Below are 22,938 nucleotides of genomic sequence, written 5' to 3'. Positions count from 1 at the left end.
TCATCGATGTGTGCTCATGAAATTTGTTTGAAGCTTGATATCTAGAGTTAGTACAAAGTATTCAGACTTAAATACTTTGTGATATATATGTAAACACCTTCGGTGAGAATTATACCTGTATCATTTTTATCTGAAAGTAGCATAATAGTTTTTTTTTTTTTTTTTTTTCTAAGGCACCAGTCAACCTTTACCATACTTGATGTTAATTTATGGTGGCCATTCGTTCCTGATTTTCGGGAACAGCTCCCCACCCCCCGAAACAAGACATGTCCTAGCGTATTTTTTTGTTTCCGATACTTGTATTTTTTTCGTATTTTGCGTTATATTCAGTGGGAAATGGCATTCAGTGAGAAACTGGCAACAGATCCTGGTATATTTAAGATATATGCTTTGGGAAAATGTTTCACCTTCTAGAAAGGCATTTGACAGGCTACCACATAATAAGCTGGTGTATAAGTTACGGCAATTGGGATCGGAAATTCAGTTGGTTGATTGGATAGCAAACTGACTTTCTAATCGATATCAAACGGTGGTGTATAGAGGTGCCATGTTTCTCTGGAGGAAAGTTGCCAGTGAAGTCCCATAGGTTTCTGTTCTAGGACCATTGCCGTTTAATTTGTTTGTTAATGATATTGCGAGTGGTCTGCAAGCTGATATTCAGCTGTTTGCAGATGATAAGCTGGGGAAAAGTTATTAGAAATGATGCAGATGTACTGGTGCTTCAGAGCGATTTGGATAAGTGACTGTGTGGGCTAACAAGTGGGGATGTCAGTTTATTACCAGTAAACTGATCTGGGCTTTTGATTTGGTCGCCTGCATTCCTAGGTGAAAAGCAAGTTCTGGAAAAGGTTCAGAGGTGAATAACAAAAGCAGTATCTAGATTGTGGAATACTGACTATGTAGACAGGTTGAGAGAATATAAATTTGACTTTGGTCAATAGGTGGAAGAAGGATGATATGATTGAGACATATATAAATTGTGGTGCTTACCAAATAGGCACCCAGGATATTTTTCAAACAGTTGAAGGAAGGAAGGGGATAGAGACAAGAGGTCATTCTTTGAAGTTGTATAAAGGTGTGGCGCATAAGAGTGTGTGTGTGGCATGACTTACTTGCATGGAAAGTGGTTAGTGAGCAGAATTTATTGAACCAGTTTAAGATCAGTGATTAGGCTTTGATTAGGCCACACATGGACTATTGTGCCCAGATTTGGTCACCTGGTTTTCAGAAGGATGAAGAGATATTGGAAAGGGTCCAGAGGTGACTGACTAAGGTAGTTTCTAACCTCTGGAATGTCAAGTATGAGGAAAGATTGAGAAGATGCAACTTGCAGAGTCTGGACAGGAGGAAGAGGGGAGATATGATAGAGACCTACAAGTTAGTAAGGGGTTGTTATAGGATCAATGTTGGAGAGGTTCTACAGAAAATAGTGGGAGATCAGGGGAGAACCAGTCATCCCTGTATCAAGAGGGTGTGAGTATGTGATAATGAAACCTGAAACAAAAAACTTCAAGATCTCATTATCACATGGAATCCTGGTACTAAATGCAAGTATTTTTTTGATGCTCTGACTGATTTGGATGTCTTGCTTAAAGAAAAAAATTAATTTACCTAGAAGTGAGAAGCAGGTTTTTTTCATGCAGAGTTGTGAATGATTGGAATGCCTTGCCTGAGAGTGTGCTTAAAGCATGGTATGATGAGCTGTGTATATGATAAAAGGACCTTAGATGAGTCTTTGACTCCAATGGGGTCTTGGGTAATAATAATAATAATCTCTGAGGTCCTTTCCAGTACTGGGCTTCTTTTGGCAAGTTGCTTTATGGCCCATCTAAAGAAAGGCAAATAATGAATAATTTCACTGTGAAAAACAGACTTGTTCAGAACTAGGATGAAATACCTGATCTCATTATCATGTTAGTTATAAAACAAGAACTGCTAAACCTGGTACTATGCTATAGTATAGTGATTTAGCAAATATGAAATTAGTGTCTTGGGAAAAATAGATGCACTTCAACTATTAGTGCTTTCTAGTTGCAATAAGTTGACATGACACTATTAGTGTGCTAATATTAAAAACCAGAGAGCAGAGTTGCACAAAGGAAAGACATCAAATATAGAGAAGCTAATGACCTCACTTCACTTGCCTTAGTATCCCATAATGCAAAGCGTACATCCTTACAGACATATATAACATTATGCATTATGGGAAAGGTCACCACCCAGACTGGTTTTCAACCTTTATTGAGGTCTCAGTAGGAGCCAGACCTGCTTTGCATTATGGACACTAAGGCAAGTAATGTGAAGTCACCATTTGCCCAGTCCTGAAACTACTTCAGGTGCAAACTTTGTGTGCATACACTTGGATAAAGGATTGAACCAAGAATATAATTTCTTGACATCTTAAATTTATAGTATAACCAAGTGGAAAAATTTCCAACATAATGTTGGCCTATGAAGGTTAAAAGTTTTGAAAGTGATTGAGCATATGATACCACTTTTGGCCAAAGAATTATCTTGTTATTGAACTACTTAATGAATTTGATTTAGAAGCCTGTATATCCACTTTTTCTTTTAGCAGCTTTATTGTCCTGACAGCTGGTTATCAGAGTCCATGCAAAAATGAATACCAGAGGTGAAAGCTGTTTTCTCATATGCTATTCTCAATTGGTGCATAAATCAAGCCTGAAGGACTTCTTTTGGCTTCAAAAATTATTTAAAGAAATTGATAAATATCCTGAGCAGATGTTTTTTTTTTAATTACTGTTAATACCAAGACAACTTTTATGCAAAAAATTGTATTCTTCTAAGTTCTTGATCACTGAAAGTTTCAAAGGCAAATGTTGGTTTATACCTGTCTATAGTATTATAGCCTTATAGCCAGGTGCACGTATTTGTTTTTTACATTATCATTATCCAGAACATTCTGACCTTTACTTGATGTCTCATAAGTGGGAACTAAATCCATAAAGATATTTAGGTTAAATAAATGAAGAAGTCATCTATTTTCCATGCACAAGTAATAAAATGTTTTTCTAACTATTAAAACATGGCAAATACCGATTGTCAAGTAATATGCTTTTTAACTAAGTGTGGAAAAACCTTTACAATTATCTCTGATCCAAAGTATTTTAATAATATGGATACACATGTCTGAAAGAAAGTATGCTTTGCACTATGGGAGACCAAGGCAGTTGATGTAAAGTCAACAAACTGTTTGTATATACAAGTAGATCACTTGTAAAGATATGTCACACAAAAATTTTGTTTACTTATGTTTAGGAAAAGGATTAAAACAAGAGCATAACTTTCTTGTCAAGTATAATATACTTTATAACCAAGCAAAACAAAAATATTCTTTTGATAGTAAGTTGTATTAAATATAACCATTTCGAGGTTTATGCAAATTAACAGATTTGTAGATATTATTATTAAATTGTGACACCTCCAAGAACGATTCTTGGGAGGGCACTCTACTGTACTCTGCTACATACATCTCGCCATCTCTCCTACTACTTAATTCTCCAATTTCAACACAACTACCATCAATGCCATCTAGCACCCACCACCCCCACCACACCACCACCACAACAATAGTATTTTTTTGTCTATAAATTGCATATGCTTTCATGGCCAATTTCCTTATACGTGAGATGAAAAACAAGTTTCCTGGAGAAAAACATTACTTCCTCTGTATGAGATCAGCTATTTGATTATCTTCATTTGAAAAAGCCCATATAAAGATATTGTCATGATGAGAATCAAACAGAGGCATTTTCTAACTGAAGTGCACAATGTTCCGTTATTCCATTGTGCTACGGAGGCATTATTAAATACACCTATACTTTATTAATGTAGCTTTTATAATGTACTACAGGACTTCAAAAAGTCATTCATACATACATGCAGAAAGGAAAGAAAAAAAAATCTCAGATTTAACAATTTTTCCAGTTGGATAACAGGAATAGTCCGTCTTACTTTTTTATTTTTATACATACAAAAACTCTCAGTATGATTGCCTTAAAATTAACGATTTTATGGTATATCTACAGATTTCTATAATCTCATATAAAACTTCTATTGATCTGGATGAAAATGACAATCTAGCTACTGGGAAACTGTTCAGTAAGATAGCACCACTGTACAAGAGGGTGGTAAAATGCAAGTGCCATGTGCCAGACCAGTTTGTATTTCTTTTGTAATTAAGACTTTGGAGAAATCAGTGAGAGATTGTATACAAAAACTGGACAGATGAGGATAATATAGGGCACTCTTCTTTCAGTACTTTGCTTGCCTTTTATAATAAGCATGAAGAGAGCAGTCATATACTGCTTTTTTGCAAAGGCATTTGATAGGGTGCCACATGATAAGTTGATATACAATATGCTGCACATGGGGTTAGAATTGAAATTGGCTGTCTGACAGGTATCAGAGTTGTATATAGGAAGGAAGCTGCATTAAGAAGCAGTACTGAGACCTTTGCTTTTTTTACATTTATGTCATTGATATTGTCACTGGGTTGCAGAGGATGTTCAGTTATTTACAAATGATGTGATGCTTGCAATGTTATTAGTAATAATGTTGATGTGCCTTTAAGGATGATTTAAATAAGCTGGACAGATGGACTGAATGAATGAATGAATGAATGAATGAATGGGATAGCAATTAAATGTCAAGATTTGAAATTTAGGATCCACCAATAGGGAACTGCATATTCTATTGGTGGATCTATTCTAAAGGAAATGGAGGAGGCACGGGATCTTGAGTTGATAGTTGATAAAAAAAAATTTGAAGTTTAGGGGACATTGCTAACATGGCAAAGGTAACTCAGAGGATTACTGAAAAACTGAGTAATTTGATCAGTCGCATTAAGAGTGGTGATTCCATTGTATTAAGCCCTGATCAGGCAAATCTGGATTATTGTGCTCAGATTTTGTCAATGGGATTTGAAGAGGATAAACTAACCTTGGAGAGGGCACAGAGGCAGATAACAAAAATAATATCAGGACTCAACAATGTTATGAGTATAGTAGACTGAGGTTGTGCAAACTACAGAGGTTGATGGATAGAAGATGCAGGGATGACATGATTGAGACAACTGTTGAGAGGTATTTACATGATTTTTCACATAGTAGAAGAAGGAAATACTGGGATTCCTCTGTATCCCATTATCTCTTTGGAAGAAATGGATCTTGGCTTTATGTGCCATGGGGCAGAAAGAGGAAAGTTGGAACAGGAGGTCATTCCTAGGTGCAAAAGGAATGGTGAGTAGGAGGGCACGAAGTGGCTTTTTTGCATGGGGATAGTTGGCCCATGGAATTCATTGCCTGATATGGCGGTGAATGGGTTTAAGAAGTGGTATGAGAGACTTGTCTATGTGTTGTCTAAGATGGGCCTCCAGCAATGAGTCTTCTGAGTTCATGGAGGAACATAATTCTAATAATACCTACAGTGTCTGTGTCACATATGCAAAACAATATTGCCAGGAAATTCCTGGCAAGATGGCTAATCCTCCTCCTCTTGAAAACATTTGTTTTCCTTTGCTTTCTTTCAACAAGACTCTGCAATTCTGTTAAAGCCTTTTATTTCCTTATAGGGAGTAGGCGAGGCCTTTATACCTTATCGCTTTACTCTTGATAGCATCATCAGCTAGATAAGATATATATATATTATTATCATTATTATTACCCGAAGACCTCATGGAGTCAAAGACTCATCTGGAAGGTCCTTTTATCACACACACAGCTCATCATCACACTCAAACTCCCTGCAGACACCACACTCTCAGCCAAGGCATTCCAATCATTTACAACTCTGCACGAAAAAAACCTGCCTCTCACTCCCCTACTCACACCCTCTTTATACAGTTTCTAGGGATGACCTCTGGTTCTCCCCCAATCTCCCACTATTTTCTGTAGAACTTCTCCAGCATTGATCCTATAACAACCCCTTATCAACTTGTAGGTCTCTATTATATCTCCCCCTCTTCCTCCTGTCCACCAGACTGCAAATTACATCTTTTCAATCTTTCCTCATACTTGACATTCCAGAGGTCAGAAACTACCTTAGTCAGTCGCCTTTGGACCCTTTCTAACATCTCTTCATCCTTCTGAAAACCAGGTGACCAAATCTTGGCACAATAGTCCATGTGTGGCCTAATCAAAGCCTTATACAATGGAAGTCAGTGTCCTCTGCATCATTCCCAGAAGCCTTTGTGTTGTATTCACAATTTTGGTTATGTGTCCCCTAAATTTCAGATCCTTATCCACTATCAACCCTAGAGGTCTTATTTCTTCCACCTCCAACAATATATCCTCACCAAGCATAAATTCTGCATCCTATCTCTGTTTTCTAAATTTTAAAACCTTACATTTTGCAACATTGAACTCACACCCCCATTTCTGTGCCTAATCACTCAGTTTATTCAAGTCTTCTTGTAAGGCCACAATATCTTCTCTACTCTTCATGGCTCATATATATATATATATATATATATGTGTGTGTGTGTGTGTGTGTGTGTGTGTGTGTGTGTGTGTGTGTGTGTGTTAAAGATACCAAGAAATTTTATACTTGGTTTTAATCGTTTTCCCAAGTAAACAAAAAATACTCCTTTAATGACGATAATGACTTCATATCACTTGCCTTAGTATGTATCCCATAATGCAAAATGTGTATGCATTGCATTATACATGCCTGAAAGAGAGTGTGCTTTGCATTATGGGATACATACCAAGACAAGTGATATGAAGTCATTAGCCTCTATGTACAAGTAGCTCATACATGAATATATTTCACGCACAAAACTTTGTTTTGCTTACTTGGGAAAAGGATTAAAACCAAGTTAAAATTTCTTGGTATCTTTAATGTATTTTACACCCAAGGTAAAAAACTTTATATACACATCCCACACACAGAGGTACAGGAATCTGTAGCCTATCAGTGCCATGTGTGAGATGCAGATGAGGGTTAAGAAAGAAGAAACCTATTACCATTCTTCTTAAAGATCTATAGGTTGAAATTTTTCGGAAACACATCATGAGGAAGGCTGTCCAGAGGACAAAGGTAGATGGAATAAATGAGGAAGAGGAGAAGTAATGGTTCAATGAGTTTGCAGCTGTACTGTAAAGGTTTGTTGGACAGCAGCCTCGCTTGTTTTAACAGGCATAACAACAGTTGGAGGAATGATGTTTGCCAATTCACTGGAGCAGTGACTATGGAAGTGCCTGTAGAAGAGACAGAGTTGGAAACACAGCATCTGCGAGATGAAGGTTGAAGTAAGCCTGTGAGGGAAGGGTCATCTATGAGCTAAATTGCTCTCCTCTTGACAGCATCATCGAATTTTTGTTTTAGGTGCATCATCACCCCAAATGTGTGTGTAGCATTCTAATGATGGGTTTTATATTTTGGATTTATATAGTGTTAGGAGCTGGATGAGTGTAAAATGTTGCCTAGTTTTAGAAGTTGAGAAAGCTATTGTGATATGATTTGTGCTACAAGAAGTTGGAGGTAAATGTCAGTCCAAGGAAAGGACTGACATTTACCTCCAACATTTACCTCATGTCTGGTGATGTGTGTGTGTTACTGAGGATGACAGAAAGCAAGCTGAGATCCCTTTGGATCTCAAAGGGATCTCAGCTTGGTGGCATTGACAGTTCCTAGGTTATCCTTGCTCCACTGAATGATGGTATGGAGATCATCTGCAACCAATTCCTTAAATACTGATCTTAATATAAGGATGTCTGGGAACTACATAGTGTGTCAAAGGAGTTGAGAGTGCTACTTTACAGAACTATAGATAGAATTTGTAGTGACTGAGAGGGTAGGTCATTTATGTATAAGAGAAAGAGGGTATGTGAGAGAACAGAGCCCTGAGGTACTCCTGCATGTTCACCATGCAGTAAATGACCAGAGAGAAAGGCTGGCTATTCAGTTATAGAAGGTGGTGGGTAGATTGAAGGAAGGAAGGCAGTTTGAAATGCAGGCCTTGTTGCCAAACATGATCAAAAGCCTTGGAAAATGTCAAGGGCAATAGCACACATTTTCTCCAACCCTTTCCATAGCACATGTCCAGTGGTGAGTGATGTAGGCCATGGATCTGGATTGGCAGAATCCATACTGGTGGTCACTGATTAACTTGTGAGCTTCTAGTTAGTGAAGATATTGACTGTTGATAACTCTATCCATTATTTTGGGGAGGACTGAGGTGATGGCATTTGGTCAGTATTTGGATGGTAGGCTTTTGTCACTCGTTTTTTGGAATGAGTTGGATGTATGTTAGTTTTCATGAGATGAGATAGGTGCCAACTGAATATTGAAGAAATGATAGAGGACAGGTGTTAACTCTGAAGCACAATCTGAGTACAGTAGGAGATATACCATTGGGACCAGACGACTTTGTAGTGTTCAGGTTGTTTAATATTCTTCTTATGTTTTTCTGCTGAAAGGCCACAGGAGACATATGGTGCTCAGTTGCTGGTATTGGTTCAATTGATGTGCCTTTGTCATCTATGAAGGAGTTAGAGGAAAAGAGTGATACTAGGACGTCAGCTTTTTCTTTGGGTGTTGTAAAAGTCATGCCAGAGAGAGAGGCGGAAGTGCAGGTAAGCAGAAGTTGCATCTGATGGCTTTTGCGAGGAACCAGAAGGCACGGCTAACATTTGGACAAGAGAAGAGTTTTCTGATAGTGGCTTTTATGAAGTTGATAGAATGAACTATAGATGCCATTTGGTTGGAAAGGTATTTATTTCAAACCCAGGACAAAAGACATTGTTTGAATCCCACCTAGGATGCAAAGAACATTATAAGGATTTTCAACTGAAGATAAGTTAGCTGGTCTCAAGTGGTGGTAGCCTCCCCCCCCCCCTAGAAATGGGTTTCATCCTACAGAACAGCTAGAACACACACACACACATATGCTAGCCTCATATATAGAGTTCCTTCCACCATAATTCTAGATAACCTAACCTTTTTAGATTGAGATTATTATTAAAATCTCACCTCCATGGAGTCAAAAGACTCATTACTGGAGGTCCATATTCTCTCATGCAAAAATTTAAAAAAAATCATTGAACCATGCCTTAAACCCATTCACAGTTTCTGCACTCACCAATTGCTCTTCATGCAATGAACCTACCTCTCACTCCTTCCTTATACACCAGAGATGGCCTCTTGTTCTACCTCCTACTCGATGAAAATTCTCCACATTCATCTGGTAACAACCTCTCATCAGCTTATTTGTGTCAGTTCCATTTCCTCTCCTTCTATTCACAAGGCTCTGCAACTCGCATTCCTTCAATCTCTCCTTGTATCTGATGTTTCATAGACTTTACACTGACCGTAAATTCTCTGAACCTCTCCAATACATCCTCATCCCCCTTGAAAACCAGCAAACCAAATTTGTTTACAGTAGTTCATATGTGGCCTAATCTTATCCTCTTTGTTTCTGCATGTCAGTATCCTCCTCATTATTGCCACAATCCATTCTGATATTTTAACAATATAACCCTAAACTGTCTGCCATCACCCCCAGATTTCTCCCACCTCCTTCAAAATTTCCCCATTAATGGTATACTCTGCATTCCAATTTCAAAACCTTGCATGCAACATGAAACTGATAGATTCAATCCTTTTCCTACTCATATAGTCTATTGAGATCCTCCTACAAGACCATAACATCTGCTCTATTTCTTGTGGTTCTTCTCAACTTTGCATCATCAGCAAACAGCTGCATATCTCCAGATAAGCCTGTCCCAATGTTGTAAATGTACAAATTAAACAATAATGGACTCCAAACAGATCCCTGTGGCACTCCACTAATGACCTTCCTTTTTTGGGATCCCACTCCTCCATACACAACCTGCTGATGCCTGTTTGACAGCCAATCAACTATCCAACTATTAGTCTGTTGAGATTAGTCTGTTGGCTAATCTCATCCGTTTCAATTTAATAGCGTGTCATGTGGTAGTCTATCAAAAGGCCTTTGAAAAAATCCAAGTATACCACTGTATATACATCTTGTTTATACAGTGAATTTGTCACTTTAATACATAAGCAGATTACTAAAGCATGACCTTCTCCTCCCCCCCAACAATCACATGCTGACCATCCCATCACGAACAATACTGTTATCATTGAAGTGGAACAATTTTTCCCATCTTCCATTTGCTTAGAACTCGCCATGTTGAAAGACTCCATTTAAACAGGTGTGTGAAAGGCACAATTAATTCTCTAGAGCATTCCTTTCGAGACCTGCAGTGATATATTGTCAATTTCTACTAGCTTATTAACACCCTGTTCACTTAATTCCTCATATACCTCCTGCTCATTCACCATCAGTTCCTCCTCCACTATACCCTCTACTCAGCTTCTCATGATGCTTTCATAAGAATGAAATACACTAACTGCTCACTGAATATATCCTCTGTGTTCGTTACCAGTCTGCCAGTGTCGACTAGCATCATTCTTTCATGGTCATTTTTCTTCGACTTGCCACATATTGAAAGATCTCACTAGGATTTTTCTGAGCTTGAGTGTCTGATTTCTTCTCATGCTGCATTTTTGCTGTCTTTGCTAACTGAATAGCCTTCCTGGCCTGCACTTTGTACTCTTCATGCAACTGATTATTACACTGGCCAACAAAAAAAAAAAAATTTCTGCTGATTATGATCTGACACTTGTTTTTTACTAATTTGAGTGCGCTGATTTCAAATATCAAACCCATTTTTCTCTATCACGTCAGGTTTTTCCTCTATGGCATTTTCTTTTTGCTAATTTGTAAGTTTTTGATAGTTTTAAGGAGGCAGTACCATTTAGAGGATCAAAAAATCGATTTTTTAATATTATTTTCGGAAAGTATGTACTTTTAAAAATCTGTTCCTAACTTTTTATCAAGAAATTCGAAAAATTCCAAGATATAGCCTATTATTCAAAGCGGTGCGCAGATCAGAATCGGAGTGCTCACCGCTCTCGCTTGTTAGTAAACGAATAAATGCCTAAGAACCTGCAACGGTACGTACTGGCGCTTTGAATGCAAGAGAGGCCGATAATACATTTACCGACCTAATACATTTAGGTGATGAAAAGTAGGCGATGACAACTGCCTAAAACAAATGAATACTATCGTCATAGCGAACAAAGAACGATCGAAATCAGTTAATCGATCGTGAAAGTATGATGAGTGCTTATAACGTTTAAATAAAGTCTCTGTTTTTTTTTTTGTCTTGTTAATTGCATGTTAGTCGGCAGTGAAGAAAATACATCATGTCTACTACTCGAAAATGTGTCAATAGTGTAGATTCCTTCTGCTACATTTGTGGCAGCTTTACTGTTCCCAGTCAAAGGTCAAATATCACTGATTTCGTTAAGAAAGTGTACTTTACATACTTTGACGTAAAACTTGCAGATCAGGACAATTCATGGGCTCCAAATAAAGTGTGTAAGTCATGTGTAGCAAATTTACGACAGTGGAGCAAGGGAAAACGCCAAAAATTAGCTTTTGGCATTCCAGTGATTTGGCGTGAACCGAAAAATCACGTAGATGATTGCTAGTTTTGTTTAGTTCAGACTTCTGGTTATAATAAGAAGAATAAGAAAAAAAATTGTGTATCCAAATCTCGACTCAGCAAGGCCAGTTGCTCATTCCAATGAAATAGCCGTGCCAATTTTTAAAGGGCTTCCTTTACTTGAGAACGAGCATGATCGGGATATGCCAGATGTTCTTGAGGAGCAAGACCCGGATGTTGATTTAGACAATGAAAATTTAATTTCTAGTTCTGGACCGCAACGTTTTACTCAAGCGGAATTGAATGACTTAGTAAGAGATTTAGGCCTATCAAAGGAATCATCGGAATTGTTAGCTTGAAGATTAAATGACAAAAACTTACTGGAGCAAGATACGAAGATAACTTTTTATCGTAGCAGGGAAAGTCATCTTGTACAATATTTTAAACACGAGTGTGGGTTTGTTTACTGTAACAATGGGTCAGGTTTACTAACTGAAATGAGTGTTGTACAATATCATCCAAATGAGTGGCGTTTATTTATCGACAGTTCAAGCAGAAGTCTCAAGTGTGTCTTACTACACAATGGGAATGTATATGGCTCAATTCCTATTGGCAATTCGGTCCAGTTAAAGGAAACATATGAGGACATTAAAAAGGTTCTGAAGTTATTAAAATATACAGACCATAACTGGATCATCTGTGTGGATCTTAAAATGGTGAACTTTTTACTTGGCTTTCAAAGACGATATACAAAGTTTCCGTGTTTTCTATGCTTCTGGGATAGTCGAGCTAGAAACCAACACTAGAGTCAGAAACATTGGCCTCTTAGAATATCCTTAAATGTTGGAGAACAGAATGTTATAAATCAACCTCTAATCGACAGAGAAAAAAATCTTTTTTCCACCTCTACACATCAAACTAGGTCTTATGAAGCAGTATGTTAAAGCTTTAGATTTACAAGGTGACTGTTTCCAATACATATGTGAAAAATTTCCACGACTTAGTTATGAAAAAAGTAAAGCTGGTGTATTTGATGGACTGCAAGTTAGAACTTTAATGAGAGACCCAAATTTCATCAACTCTATGAACGAAATTGAGAAAGAGGCATGGACTTCATTTGCGAATAATTTTATTGGAAACAAAAAAGCGTGCAATTACAAAGATCTAGTGGAAACAATGCTTGAAAATTTCCAGCGCCTAGGTTATACAATCATCTTGATAGATTTCCCGAGAATTTAGGTACTGTAAGCGATGAACAAGGCGAAAGATTTCATCAAGACTCAAAAACTATGGAAGATCGGTACCAAGGAAGATGGGATTCTCACATGATGGCCGACTACTGTTGGAGTATTCAAAGGGATTGGCAAAACAGAACACACAGCAGAAATTGCTACAAACAAAAATTTATTCTCTGAAACTCATGTGTAAGTAAAATTGTTATTTTTTTAATAAATATTCTTGTAATTTTTAATGAATATTGTTAAGTAGTTATGTATCTAATTATCGGCCTCTCTCGCATTCAAAGCGCCAGTACGTGTACAGAATGGGAGCGCTCACCGCTCTCGCTTGTTAGTAAACGAATAAATGCGTAAGAACCTGCAACGGCAGGTTTGTACGCATTTATTCGTTTACTAACAAGCGAGAGCGGTGAGCGCTCCGATTCTGATCTGCGCACCGCTCTGAATAATAGGCTATATCTTCGGGAATTTTTCGAATTTCTTGATAAAAAGTTAGGAACAGATTTTTAAAAGTACATACTTTCCGAAAATAATATTTAAAAAAAATCGATTTTTTTGACCTCTGAATAGTACTGCCTCCTTAAAACTATCAAAAACTTACAAATTAGCAAAAAGAAAATGCCCCTGACGTGGTAGAGAAAAATGGGTTTGCTATTTGAAATGAGCGCACCCAAATTAGTAAAAAAACAAGTCTCATATAAAAGTCAGCAAAAATTGTGTTGGACTGTGTTATCAACATTCATTTTGCGTTTCCACCACAGTGCCATCTTCCAGATTTCATGTTTAATTTTTTTATTCATCCATTTTACTTCTGCCTTATTTAGCCATTTCACCTTTGGAATACACTCAAACATGATTGCTGCTAAAGAGCTCTTGATCAGTGCCTAGCAGAATCTCTCTCCTTTCCATTCGACTCCTCTTTCTGCTATAGCTCTTAGTTGCTTTTCATAATCACCAGCCTTGTAGTTCCACATATCAACAGAAGTTGACCAGGCAATCGTTCCATGGTCACTCTCACCAACTGGGGTTAGGAAGATGAGTCACTCTCACCAACCAGGGATGTGATTTGTGCATTTCCCATTCAAAAATCACATTCTCTGATGATATACAGGGTGTTCGGGATAAATTTGACATATTTATAATTAATTATATTTTTCCGTAAGTTACATGTATTAACACACACTTCTCTTCATTTAAAAGTTTGGACCCTTCTTCATTCATATACAAGATGTCAGAAAGGATGGATAGCTGGAACCCACCTGAATCATGGAAGAGAATAACTTGTATCATGATGATTCGTGCCCGCCATCAAAATAAGGATATTACGACTGCTGCCCAATGCTCCCTGAATACAGTAAAAACAATCAGGCATGAACTAGAGACCTGCAATGGTGACTACGAGGATGTAGCAAGAAGAAAGATCCCTAGCAGACGATCTGATTGCGTTCGTACAGCAGAATTCCTCGCAAATCTGCAGGAACAGGTGTTGAAGAACCCTGGCATTGGAATTCGGGCTTTGTTCGTGGAGTTGCTAACTGTAGTCAAGCCCTGGATAACAAGGGTAGCCAATGGTAGGCAGGATTCGGCCCCTTGCCACCTCTGGGAAAAGTCAAAAATGGTTGTCTGAAAATTTCTACGACTTCACCAGTCCAAATGTTTGGCCTCCAAACTCCCCAGACCTTAACCCCATGGATTATTTTGTATGGGGCGCAGTTGAAAAAGACACCAATCGCACTTCCAGTAATACAAAAGCCCAGTTAATGGATAAAATTAAAACAGTTTTTGCGGCCCTTCCCAGGGAGACTGTAGCATCAGCTTGTTCGAGGTTCCGAAGCAGAATTGAAGCTGTGATCGATGCTAATGGTGGTTATTTTGAGTAAATCTTGTTGAGAGTATTGTAATTAACTCTGCCTGTAATGTTTTTTTGTCAATTCATTAAATTTAATAGATACAAAGAAGATTTTCTTTTTCCTTACGAAACTGTCAAATTTATCCCGAACACCCTGTAACTATATCTAAGACTTGTAATCGTTGTGTGCCCTTGGTTACATACCACCTAAGGTTGTTGTCCCTTGAGAACTCAAGAAATTCATTCTCCTTATTTTTGTGGTTTGAAGTTGTTTGGAAGAAATTTCAAAACACGGATATCCTTCTGTACTAAACCTTCATTGTAAAATACAATGAAAGTTCATACAGTAAATATTTTATCTTATTATTATTCTTAAAAAAAAAGACTACAACAACTAGCTACATGTATTTTGTAGTTGATGGATCATTTGATATACCATTTTCTGGTAAAAATGTAAAACATGTACAGCTTTCTAGCAGAACTATTGGTCGAGATTTGTCGCAATTCGACACTAATCCGTCGCCGAACTAATGTCGAATTGCGGGACAATATTTCCTATATAAGTCTATGGAAAATTGATTAATTCGTTGTCAGACCCCTATGACTGAATAGGGGGTCAAGGGGTCTGACAACGAATTAATATGGTGTAAATTAGGTGTAAATTAAATAATACACCATATTATTTACTTTATGTATTTTACTATTGTATAACACACTAAATTATAAAATACACTATTATATACACAATACATACAATCTATTGAGCTTTAGATGTTGGAAGGGAGTCTTCTTTCTCCTGTTCTGCCTCTTCTCATCTCCTCTTTGCTTGAACAAGGATGAGGAACGGATCAAGGGTGGACTATCTCTCCCTCTTTTTCAAGATGGTTTTGAAGTGATGCATGATTCCAAACAAACAGACTACGTCTTCTCCCAATGGAATAAAACTTCTTTAATGGCAGCTGTTGGCATCAGCTCTTTTTCCCTGCCATTCTCTTCTTCAGGTGAAATTCCTCTCTCTCTCTCCTTTGTTTGCTGAGTGCTCTGAGTTCTTCCACGGTCAGTTCGTCATCGTGATCCTCCACAAGCTCTTCTACATCAGCCTCATCAACCTCTTCAATGTCGAGATTCTCTGCCGTCGAAATGATCTCTTGCATGGCTGCAGCTGCTTCTGATTCTCCAGCTGCTTGGTCTGCACGTTGTCATCCTGAGAAAAATTAGGAATGAGTTTCTTCCACAATGCATGAAGGGTTCTCTGTCACTCCATCTCAGGCAGTTTTAATAAAGGAAATGCTGTGGAGAATGTTGAACTCGGTCTTCCAGAAGTCCTTCAGTGTCTTGTCAGAAGACTGAGTCACGTCGAAATGCCATGAGAACAAAGCCTTGGCATAAAGTTTTTTAAAACATGCAGTCACTTCTTGATCCATGGGTTGGATCAGTGACATTGTGTTTGGAGGTAAGAACTGGACTTATAAGTCAATTTCAAGAATGTCCTCTAAGTCTTGAGGGTGGGTACTAGCATTGTCGAGGATCAGCAGTGCTTTAAAAGGTAAATTGTTGTCAGTGAGGAACTTCTTCACGCTTGGGGCAAACACCTCAAAAATCCAATCTTTGAAAAGTTGTTGGTCTACCCAGGCTTTTGCACTGGATTTCCACATCACTGGCAGTTTGGACTTTATGATTTTCTTCCCAAAGCACCAAGGATTTTCTGAGTGGTAGACCAGAAATGGCCTTAGTTTAGTCTTCGCTTGCATTTGCTGCCAATAATAGGCAACAATAGGCTTATGTCCTGGGAGCTTCACTTCTTCTTGTGTGATGTAAGTTCGATTTGGCAAGCACTTCCAAAATAACCCAGTTTCATCCCCGTTAAAAATTTGCTGTAGTAGGTAGCTTTCCTTCCTAATTAAATCTTCAAATTTTTTCACAAACTTCTGCAGCCTCTTTATCTGCACTAGCAGCTTCCCACCTGTCTGAGAACACTATGGATGCTTGTTCTACCTTGGAATCTGTGAAACCAGCCTCGACTTGCTTTGAATTCCTCAGTTTGATCTGAGATACAACCTGGAGTTTTCTTCTGCAATTCTTCAAAAATTAACCTAGCCTTCTCATAGATCATTGCCCGAGTTATTGGATCTCCCTTGATCTGTCTTTCTCTAATTCAGGTGATAAGCTGCTTTTCCATCCCTTCATTGAGTGGAGATCGATTCTTGTCAGAAATCTTCATTGCACCAGCAGACACCATAGCACCCATAATCTTCTCTCTCTCTCTGTTGCCAAAAAGTTGCCACAGTTGACCTAGGAACGCCATACTCTTGAGCTACATCTGTAATTGTTCTACCTTTCTGCACTTTATCTACAATTTCTTTCTTCTTTATGCTCAAACAAGTGTGCTTCTTTCCTGAATTATTCCTCTGTTCATTCACTTCTCTTTGGACCCATTCTTAAATTTCATTAAAAAAAATAATAACACAGGTGCACAAAATTTTTACTTTCTAAAAAATGCAGAATTGAAAATTAGCACAAACAATACGAGCAAACATCAACACAGCCCAACAAGAAATGACAAATAACAAATGACATCGCACAATTCCATGCACGCGCATGTGCCGGCCTGCAAAATTCAACTGTCAAATTGTGGGATGTCGAATTGCGAGGCACTACTGTATTACTCTCTGAAGAGCCGTTATGCTGATTGAATTTAGTGAATATTCCCACTAAGTTGACAATTTTGCTCACCAAAATGGTACAGAGTGTTGGCCTGGATGTTGTTTAATATGATGTGATATGGCATGACGCAAGGCATTAAAGCTGCTAGTTAGTTTTGTTATGTCTATTAGTTGTATGACTTTTTTGACTGTTTTTTCCTCTGGTTTACTACTGTGAAATGGGAAAACCACTTTTTTTTTTTTTTTTAACTACTGTAAAAACCTCAATATGATTCACTTTCAGATAAATAAGCTCTTATAAGTATTTGTTTTAGTGCATGGGATTAAAAACTTAAAAGTTGTTCATTCTTCATTTTCCTTGTTGGTTCTGAAGTTAAATTTAGGTCACTAGTACTTCACTTAGATGCATTTAGAGAACTCTCACTCTCAGACATACACTCAATGGACAAAACATTAGAAATAGCTACTAGTAACTGTAACTAATAGCTGATGATGATGCAGAACTGGGAGGGGGTGTAGTTAATAAAGATGATGTAGAAATCCTGAAAGAGAAATTATATAGATTGGTAGTGACTTGTTTAGTTAGTTTAATGTGGCAAAAAGAGTAACACTCTGGACGTACTGGACTGAAGGAAAGGGGGAAGCTGTGGTAGACAGAGAGTTGAATTTCAAAGGATTGAAGATGCAAAAGTTTGGGCACAATAATTGACTAGAGTATTTGGAAGTTGAAGAACAAGCTTGATAAATACTGATAAGGAAGTTTTTACCCCTCTTTATAAGATTTGATGTGGCTACATCTTGACAGAATGCAGCTTTAGTAGTCTCAGTTTCTCATAGGATGCAAACAGGTAGATTATCCAGAAGTGTGTGACCAAGATCTGTGGAATGCTTTCCATGAGGATAGGGTGAATTTCAAAGGATTGAAGATGCAAAAGTTTGGGTGAAGTTGATTGAGTTTCGAAGTTCTGTTGATAGGAATAAAAGGGATATTACAGGAAGCTATTCATGATGTTTATAGGATTGATAGAGAAGAAAGTTTATAATATGTGACAAGTAGGTAGAGGGCAGGGTATCACTGCTAGTGATTTTGTAAGAATATGGTAAGGTGTGAAGGGCTATTTTGTTACTTGGGAAGTGGTGAATTACTAAAATGGGTTACCATTGATTACCATTGATGGTGGGTTTGAGTGCTTTGTCAGTGATCAAGTACAGGTATGATAAGTATTTTGATAATGGTATAAGTTTGGGCTGCCTATAATAAGTTTTTGGATTCCATGGAGGCGCTGATATAATAATAACCAACTGACAGAAAGGGATATTAGAGTGTTTAAAAGAATTGTGCATGAACTGTCATGTTTAAATGGATTCTTTCAAGAAGATTCAGTGCAATCATAACCATGAAGGGTTGTGCTGGAGTGCTATACTGAACTGCATAGTCAATTTCTATGGAAATTCTGCTGAATATTGAATATACCACAAATCAGTCAACCAACCAATCCTCAGCTTCTCATCCTTCAGCTGCACCATAAATCGTTCTTAAAATGTCATGTGACTAACTTTTAATTATCTCTTAAATTATTTATTTTTTCTCGGGCATCATCATGGGGTCTTCAAGACTTATTGTGGGTGATCTGCACTATGATTCACACAGTACCCATCGCATTTTTTTTTTTTTTTTGAACTCATTTACTGACAAAGCATTCACTACCCTCTAAGCAAGAAACATCTAGTCCCCACACCTTTGCTAATCACAATCTTTCATAATTTCCATGGGTGGCTTGGCTCTGAGATCTCTTACTTCCAGCCATGATTGTTACCACAACATGGCAGGAAGCCTTCTTGTCACTTCTGTGAAACCTTTCTAATACAATTTATGTTTCTATCAATGTCTTTCATTTCTGCTTATCAAGTAACTGTAACTTAGAGACTTTCAGTCATTGTTTACATCTGTCCATGCCTACCAGCCTATTTAAGTCATTCTAAGATCTCTATCATCTTCATTAACTGTCACTCTTCCCAGTTGTGCATCATCATTATTGGCAAATTAATAGTTATGTCTCCTCAAACCATTTCCTGTATCATTTCTGTACAAATTATTAATAGCAGTAGCCCAAGTACAGAACCCTGTGGTACATTGCTAGTTATTTGTTCTCTTCTGGATTCATTTCCCTCTTCTCTTTGATGTCTATCCATCAGCCATTCTCTTATCTGTATCACCTATTTGTAACAGAGTTCTGTGTAGTATTCTTTCAAAAGCTTCAGCAAAGCCTGACAGTATCACAAAGTAACCATTTTTTTATTCAACTCAATTGTCCCTTTATTACAAAAAGTGAGCAAATTACCAAGGCAAGATCTATCTTTTACAATTCTATATACTGTCCCTATTGAGCACCATAGTCCTGTTCACCCTTTCCTAATTCTGAATTTTGCTTGTTACCAACTTTTCCATTATCTTAAACACCACTTTACTCAATATAGTGATTGGTCTTATTTTCTACCCCTGTCTTGGAGCCTCATTTATGCAATGGAACTGTTTTGTTCTCTTTTTATTCCCCTGAACTTTCTCAGAACAAGTCAGCAGAGCTACAAATTCCCTTGCACATTCATATAACATGTGGGCTTATATCCCATCTTATCCCATGGATGTATTGCATTAAGATTTTGTAATATCTCAGGCACCTTCAGTTTATCTATTATCACATTGGTCAGTGTTGCATCTGGCACTACAATATCTCAATCTGGATGGTACCCACTTGCAAAATGATCGTGCAGTAACTCAGCTGTTTGCTTCTGTTACCTCTCTCTACCATTGGCACTTGGTATCCTTCCATAATTCTTCCTTTTACTCACAAATAGGGGGGAAAAAAGAACTTTTTTTTTTTCATACCCACCAGCATGAACCTTTCTATTATCCTCTTGGTAAACAATCCTTGACCACATTTCCCAGAAAGTTGAATCATCATATATCTTTTTTGTTATCCTACATTGCAGATATATACTAATCTTCCTCTGCTCCATCTCTCTCTCTCTCTCTCTATTGTCATCACATTGTTAGTATGTTAAGTAGTCAATAAAAATACACGCCCACCTATATTATAATGAAGTCACTGTTTTCACTATATTTGTGTAACCTCAAGTTTACTTGCACAAGTTCTATTTTTTTTTTTATTAAGATAGAGAACAAATATTAACATTTCTTTAATTTAAATATAGGTCATGCAATGCAAGTTCTCAAGGCACAGATAGCTGTGATTCTATGTGTTGTGGCCGAGGATACAGCACATACACTGTGGAACATTTAGATCGATGTCACTGTAAATATTACTGGTGTTGCTATGTCAAGTGCAAAACATGTCAGAGGTGGGTGGATATACACGAATGTAACTAAACTGACTTAACAAAATACAGCAATGTAGCAGTATGAATGAAACTGAATACTATTTATGGTGAACTGAAAATTATATTGTGCTCTTTAGAAAAGTGGTTTAAACACGGAAACCTCAGGTAGTGAACTGCATTAAAGGACAGAATGATTTCTTGAACTTTTAATTTTATTCTATGTGTGATACAAGGAAAAATATATATATATACATTCAGGAAATCACATTTCAAACTAGTACTACAGCCTTTTGAAATTTTTCAAGGCTTGGTTGTGACAACATTGCATTACTCATTTATTTGTATTTTTATTCATTCATCATTTACCTGACATTCCATTATGTAAGCAAGAATTCACATACAGCAGCATAGCAAAAAAGGATTTGAGGTTTGACTGAATTTTTGAATATAATTATGTGAATGAATAAGAACTGGTAAGTGCTTAAGACTATATTTGTAAATACAGGTTACTTGGTGTATGGTCAGTTCCTGAGGGCAAGAAAGTTATGTTTTAATTTTGTATATTTGCTGTATTTTTCTTTTCAGATTTTAGATTGCAGTAACAAAGCAAAATAAATCAAATGATAAAAACTGTTTATAAACTGAAGACAGCAGTAACAATTTTTCTGTTTCTTTTTCAAAAACATTTCAGTTATTCATTTTTCTGATCTCGTTGAGATCTGGCTAGGTTGGCTAATTGAACTAGTCAGCTACCACGCCCAGTATGGGAATTTACTGATGAGCACCTGCCCTTTATTTGTCAGAGACAGCAATCATGACATTATTAGTGATTATTATGGATCAGCTAATTTCATGTTATTGAATAAAATATGATCACTTTGGTTTTTGGTTAAGATTAATTAATAATGATAAAAACTTAACAAAAATGTTTTTTGGGTGTAGAGCATAAAATATTCATTGAAGGAGCATCCCTAGTGCTATTTGAGTTTGTATCTGTGAATACAGTGTGCTTATCATTTATCAGTTTTAAAGGATAATAAATTATATTATATTAAGATAAAGGACTTTCAGAACTTAGATATAAATGAGGCATAATTTGGTAACTCCTAGCAGATAGGCAATACTACTGATGGAAAAAGCTGCTCTTTGATAGTAGAATGAAATAGAAGTTGTGTGTATTATACAGGAGTATTAGTATTAATATGATGCAAGAAAGCAGAATTATGCAGAATATGGTGACCCTTGAGAACAACATGCTATCTCCCACCTAACCATTCCATATGAGAGATGGGGGGAAGACCAATTACATTTAATATCCTCCATATTACAAGTTCTTTCTGTATCCTTAACCATATTTGCCTTCCCCCATATATAATAAAATGTTACAATTCTGTATTTTGCTAGTACAGAAATCCCCATGTTATTAAAACACCTTCCGGATTTTAATAATACATTACTTTTGAAAATAGTTGTAAGAAGTTTTTTCTATTTGGTTGCAAAATAAGTTATATGTTGTTTTAATCCTTTACCTAAGCATAAACAAACAACAGTATTTCTATACTTGGATGATTCGTAAGCCCTACATGGTTCCAAGACTCATGCTTTCCCTTTTTCTTAAATTTGTTGTATCAATACATTCATTAAGTGATCTCTATGGAGGTCTGATGATGATAATCCATACTGATCTCTAACTCTACATTTCTTATTCTTCTTTAGTTTAAATTCTGTAACACAGAATCCCCTCACTGATTTAACTGAAGTGCAAAATAATTGTGCTACTTATTGGATATTAGTATGATTATCTATACATCAACCTTTCCATAGTATCATGATGGTCCAATAATCTAAATGGCCAAATGTATGTGCACATTCATGAAGATGAGGTGTGATCAAAGTCTTTATGTAAAGAAATAGTGAAAAAATTTTAAATTATGTTCTTGAGTCATGCATGCAGAACAGTTTATTATTTTATTATTACCAGACTTCTATGGAGTCAAGAGACTATTTGTGGGTGGTCCCACTCTTATATGCACACCTCATCATACCTCAACTTAAAATGCATTCACTGTCTCTGCACCCACCACACTCTCAGGCAATGCATTCCTATCATCCACCACTCAAAACCATTCATGCAAAAAATCTACTTCTCATCCCCTTGCTCACACCCACCTTATATTATTATTATTAACACTAGACCTAAATGGAGGCTAGACTCATCACGGGTGGCCAACACTGTTACACACAAAGCCCACTGAACTGTGCTTTAAACTCATTCAATGTATCTGCATTCACCACATGTCAGGCAACACATTCCACTTGCCAACCACTCCATGCAAAGAACCTGCTCCTGT

General features: G+C 37.1%; 1 protein-coding gene across 1 annotated transcript in view; it reads left to right on the top strand.

The window, feature by feature from the left end:
- Positions 1-21,448, top strand: part of LOC150100480 (protein Wnt-11-like) — a 113,055-nt gene extending 91,607 nt beyond the window's left edge. Inside the window, exon 6 of the mRNA XM_090402663.1 lies at positions 20,462-21,448. Within this exon, the coding sequence (XP_090258789.1) occupies positions 20,462-20,636 (175 nt within the window). The 3' untranslated portion in view covers positions 20,637-21,448. The remainder of the gene's footprint in view (positions 1-20,461) is intronic.
- Positions 21,449-22,938: the final 1,490 nt, after the last annotated feature.

This window comes from Typopeltis vanoorti, chromosome 13 (genome assembly GCF_054136105.1).
Source record: "Typopeltis vanoorti isolate ZY-2024b chromosome 13, IOZ_Tvanoo_1.0, whole genome shotgun sequence".
NCBI lineage: Eukaryota > Metazoa > Arthropoda > Arachnida > Uropygi > Thelyphonidae > Typopeltis > Typopeltis vanoorti.
The sequence above is the reverse complement of the archived record's forward strand: the minus strand, read 5'-3'. Positions and strand labels throughout refer to the sequence as shown.